The sequence below is a fragment of the Pygocentrus nattereri genome, chromosome 13 (assembly GCF_015220715.1).
Source record: "Pygocentrus nattereri isolate fPygNat1 chromosome 13, fPygNat1.pri, whole genome shotgun sequence".
In the NCBI taxonomy this organism is placed as follows: Eukaryota; Metazoa; Chordata; class Actinopteri; order Characiformes; family Serrasalmidae; genus Pygocentrus; species Pygocentrus nattereri.
Window position 1 is genome coordinate 16569094 of NC_051223.1, and position 5616 is coordinate 16574709.

The 5616-nt window shown below is 39.6% G+C and overlaps 1 protein-coding gene across 1 annotated transcript in view; it reads left to right on the forward strand.

Moving 5' to 3' along the window:
* The first annotated feature begins 4235 nt into the window (after window positions 1-4235).
* LOC108424836 overlaps window positions 4236-5616 on the forward strand; it is a 3782-nt gene continuing 2401 nt past the window's right edge. Inside the window, exons 1-2 of the mRNA XM_017693099.2 lie at window positions 4236-4404; window positions 4859-4980. Coding sequence (XP_017548588.2) covers window positions 4236-4404; window positions 4859-4980 — 291 coding nt within the window. The remainder of the gene's footprint in view (window positions 4405-4858; window positions 4981-5616) is intronic.

Here is a 5616-nt window from a genome sequence, read left to right on the forward strand (position 1 = left end):
AACCTCTTCTATACTGCAAGGGCTTTACACTTGATTGCATTCAACTACAAAAGCATTAGTAAGGTCCGATACTGTTGTTGTATTATTAGTTCTGGCTCCACAGCCTGTGTCAAAAATGGGTTCACATAAACCCTCTGGGGTGCATGAAATCACCCACACATCAAATTCAATGTTTCTATATATGTTTCTCCATCTTTGCAGAAATTAATTCCTGAGTCGCCCTTTCCATTCCACCTTTGCAAGATAATACATGACTGAGGGATTGAGATATGAAGAGGGATTGAGATACATGTCTTCTGGCTGTCTCTCTGTGTAATTGGTGGATTTGTGTGTCTCTACATTTTGTGTGAAACTGACCAATGGACACTCGGGAAATCAGTAAGAACTGGCCCATCACCCTTCATTCTTCATTCAGTCATCATCAATAACACATTTGAAATGGCTTGTAAAATGTTTACAGCTGCCAAAGCTGCTGCAGTGGTTTTGGAAGATGATGACAAAAATAATGGAGCATTTTGATATGAAACACATGGGGGTCATTTTATATGCAAGTGCCTTTAAAGTTGAACTTAAGAAGATATGCAAAAATTTAGAAAATGGCCTTAGACTTTACAGGGTTAAATGCCAATATGAGCTATTATTATTATTATTATTATTATTATTATTGAATCTTGTCCAACCTTAACATATGCTGATATTGGTATCTGGAAGTAAACAAAACTGTATGACAACAACCAATGACATTTCATCCACAATGCGGCTACATAGTGAGGAGGAAAGAGAAAAGAAGTGAAGAGACAAAAAGAGAAGAGAAGGGAAGAGAGAAGAAGTGATGAAAAGTGTAGAGAGAGAAGAGAAGGAACAACAAGAGAAGAGAAGAGAAGAGAAGAGAAGAGAAGAGAAGAGAAGAGAAGAGAAGAGAAGAGAAGAGAATATTATTGTGTCCCAGTTGTGTGTTTATGGCTCAATGATAAGATCAACATTACAACTCTCCACCAACAATCATCCATTCCAATTTGTAACATGGACTGAGTGAAAAAGCAGAGAGAGAAAGAACAACTTAATACGTATTGCTGAAATGTTGTGGTACAACCTTCATAATATTGATTTCATGCATAAATGTCTTTCTAAGCACTGCGCTGTAAGTGGGTTTTTAGGTTTTCACATCAGCTCATTTTCATAACACCTAGTACATTTATTTTGATTGGAACAGAGTGAATGTGTAGATGCCAATAGCGGCAAAGATAACGTGTGAGGGATTACTCATAAAATGAAAACACATTCACATGCCCCGTGACTTGCACTCACATTGAAACAAACACACAATACACACATTAGTCTGCCTATCAACACAGTGGATTCCAACTGTTTTACAGTGGGGAAATCTACGATTTATTTGGAGGTCACTAACGCAACACTAACGCAACCTGCTGGGCTGATCAGCACCCAATTAAACATTGTGAGAGACTGTGCGCACATGTGTGTTTGTAAAGAAGAGTGTTAATACATCAGGGAGGCCTAACAGAGAAAGTAAACAGGGTGGGGTAGACCACCACTCGGTTCCAATACAAGACACTTCATGTCAACGTATTGTTTTGTGTTGGGACACCAATAGTGGTCTATCCAAATAAACAGTCAGTGCTGGATTACGCTGTCATTCACACACTGCTCCCTGATGCTTACTGCCTCTCTTCTCACATCTGTTTGTTCAGGAACTGCATGTCACCTCTGAAATTCATGCTCTGCTCCGGTACAGTGATATAAAAGACACACTAGTTTGGAATGCTTGGTGTTGGGACTTTGTTCAGCCACTTAAAATATATTCATATTGACATGTATTGAAAGTATAACATTGCTGTCAAAAAACTCCAGCTCTATTTTGTTGTTATTTCTTTATTTGTTATTTATTTCATTCGAAAACAGCATCTGATCTTTACACTGTGTGAAACGTTCATAACAAACAGACCAATCTTTAAAATTTAAATCTTTAAAATACATTTCTTTACAAACTTTTTGAGGTTAGCTGGTTAGTTTCCTGCAATATCTGGCCATTTCTGACCTGAAAACCCTAGCACGCGCACACACACACACACACACACATACATACACACACACACACACACAGCTTTTTCATGACAGGCTCTCTAGTGTCTCTCCCTCATTATCAGTACAGCCATCATTAATTGATAAGGGCCTTTAAATGGCTCCTAATGAGATGGCAGACAGAGCTCTCAGAGCAGACAGGAGCTCTGTGTACATGGAAGTTTAGGACACAATGCACCTGCGTTTCCACCACAATGATCCAGACACATTGAAAGATCTTATCCACTCACTGCTGCTAACCTGCATCACATCCTGAACAAGCAGGAATAAGTAGTTTGTTAACCCCTTAAACTCTAAGGGTTTGCATGTGGACCCACATTCTTAACTCTTATAACTACATAACATTTCATAGTAGTTACTGAATAAGACATCTACAGATTCACATCTGGCAGGGAGTTTAAAGCCTGTTCGCTCCATTGAGATGAAGACATGGCTACAGCATGCTGCTCAACGCCTTTCAGTGTGGAAGTTTTTATAAATGGCTTCTTTCTGTGTGCTGAGGTGCAAAACAGGTAAACTAATAGGATGAGAATAAGATGAGATGAAATTAGAACACTCTGGTTAGATCACTGCTGAGAAGAGCTGAGACAAACGAGTCAAAAGTCAGCATGGTCTCTCACAGTTTTGACCATAAAAGGTTAGTCACAACATTGGTATTCAGCAATGTGGACAGGAAGGAGAGCAGAGAGGAGAGAGAGAGAGAGAGAGAGAGAGAGAGAGAGCGAGAGAGAGAGAGAGAGAGAGAGAGAGAGCGAGAGAGAGAGAGAGAGAGAGAGAGAGACAGTAAAGACTCATCTGTTCGCCATAGACAGAGCATCCAGAGAACACATGCTGATGTATCAACAAACTGGTTAACCCCTTGAATTCCAGGTTTATTATTCGGATATTAATCTTAGTATTCAGTAATTACAAGGGCCACCATACAGCCTCTTGTGGTTTAAGGGGTCAGTGAGGTCCATTAGGCTGTGGTGATCTCACCTTAAAATGATATTGCTAATAACATCTCTCATAAGTATGGATGAAAATTCTCGATGAAAACGTGCTGCAACTCCATTTTAGGTATTTTATTAAGTTTCTGCATAATTTGATCTTATTAAGATAAACAAAGTGGTTTGATATGAAACGCTCCATTCTAGAGAAACATACCAAGTCAGAATTATTCCCAGTGGTGATAGGAACCAGACACCTGAATAGTTTACTGCTTCTAAAGGCTCCCTTATAGAAAGTTTACATATAATAGTTATGAATATGCTGCCTGATGTTCGAGACACTGCTTTTGGCAGTTTTATAGGGTTTTTGACCTAAAACATATTCTTAAGTTATTCATTGTAAGGCAAAGAAATACACAAAAATAGCTTATGCTTTTTAGTTTAACCGCTATTTCTACATCATTAACAATACATGTAAAACTCAGAAGACACATGTACACAAAAGTGCACTGATTTACTTGACTCAAATTTGTACCTGTGTTCCACATGAATAACATCGCTGCTGTCGGAACAAAACCTTGTCTCTCCAGATTGGGAACTTTACAGCAGAAGGAAAGAACCTACTTTACTTTTAATGTAAGTCAGTGGAACCAGACATATTTCCAAGTCATTTTGGGCCATTTCTTTTGGCGACAGGCATTTTCAGATTATGTAAAAAACTGAAAAATGTTTTCTTCCAACAACAGTGATATATAACATGATATTTAGCTTTGAGTTGACTCACTTTTGGCAAGAATTCAGTTGACATGATGTATAATGTTCTACACTTCTGGGACTGAACCTTAATGTTATGTGGAGGTGTTTCAAACTTTAAAAAGGTTCTTCACATTTTTTATCTCATTTGCAAAGAGAGCTTATTAAGGAACCATCCACTAAGAAGATGCTTAGAGACCCAAAAGCAGTTCTTCTAGGGCATTGATCCAACCCCTTTCATGTCCCTTATTTTTAAGCTTGTATATAAAGTGAACTACTATTACTAAAGTGTTTTATTATTAACACAGGATGGTGAAGAAAGAACTGCAGTCTCCTGGTGTTTGGTAGTGTCCTGGCGCTCACTGTTTGCTGCTCAACGCTGATGATAATTATGTTTAATGAGGTGACCATTGTCGTCTGTGGAACGCGCTTCTGCAAATTACTCCCAGCATGAGGCTGAGGGGTCCGTGGGGGGTTATTGGCAGGGCTGGGGGGGCAGAGTTGTTTGTCCAGAGGCAGGGGGCCGAGGTCAACAGCAAGCGGCCCTCCACACTATTTTTCTGTGGACTGTTTGTCTGCAATTCAGACCCTCACCCTGCATATGTGTATGTGAAAGGAGGTGAGGTGCTTGTCCTGCCCCATTGTGGGAGCCTGTTATCTGTCCATTAGCACAGACGACCCCCAACCCCAATCCCCCCGACCCCCACCTATGCAGCTGATAAATTTGTCAAACCAACCTAAGTGCAGTGGGGGTTAAGGGGTGGGGTGAATAATTTTGCTAATCCATTAACTAGTAATTGTCTCCTCCTATCTTGTAGCTTTGACAAACAGAAGAACGAGAGAAAGGATGGCTGCATCTGGCTATATAAGTCAGAGAAGACAGAGGCGGTCAAAACTCACCGACAGAGTTAGCATCAAAGATAGGACTGTTAGCTTTTACTGTAGCTGAAAAGTTGTGAATTAAACACTACCAGGCATTTTTCAGGTTACGCTCACTCACTCCAGCTTTGGATCAGAGATGAGCCCTGCAGCAAGATTCCTGTGCATACTGTGTGTTTGTATGTTTGCATCAGCTGTTCAGGCACGGATCTGGGCCTGGATGCTCTCAATGCCTTACAGCCCACCGGAAGAAGGACCTGTGGGGCTTAGAGACAGAGAGCCTGAGACACAGTCTGCCAACCAGAAGGGGGATATGGTGAGTTGATCATATTTCCATGTGATGCATTTTACACGTATGCATCATTCCCACATGAATAAAACATACTACAGCAATACCAATTGTGTAAAAAGTAAGTAATAAAAGTGTGTTAAAGTAATATTTTATTCCTGTGGAAATTACGTGCAAAGTTAATTTTTAAAAAGATGTATATAAAAATGAGATATCCAGTTGATTCTCATCATGTAGCTTCTACATTAACCATTTTTGACAGACCGTCCTGCTGGACGAAATTAGCTGAGCTTATACTGAATATAAACAGACACAGAAATGTCTGTTGTTACTGTCAAAAATTATTACATGATCAGTCAAAGGCAGTTGCCGTATATTAGCACAGATTGCAGGAAAGGACAAATAAACATCATTATTTGCACTGTATTTTCTTAAATGTTCTGACAGTGGAACAGATATAAGTGGACTTTTAACACTTAAGTTATTTCTTAAACAATAATGCTGTTCTATGATGTGACAGAGATGCACACAAGTATAGCAATCTGTTCGATCTGTTCCGGCAAATGAGAAAAAACAGGAACTGGGCACAATACAACAATAACAATAACACACACACACACACACACACACGCACACACACACACACATACACACACATTTTCT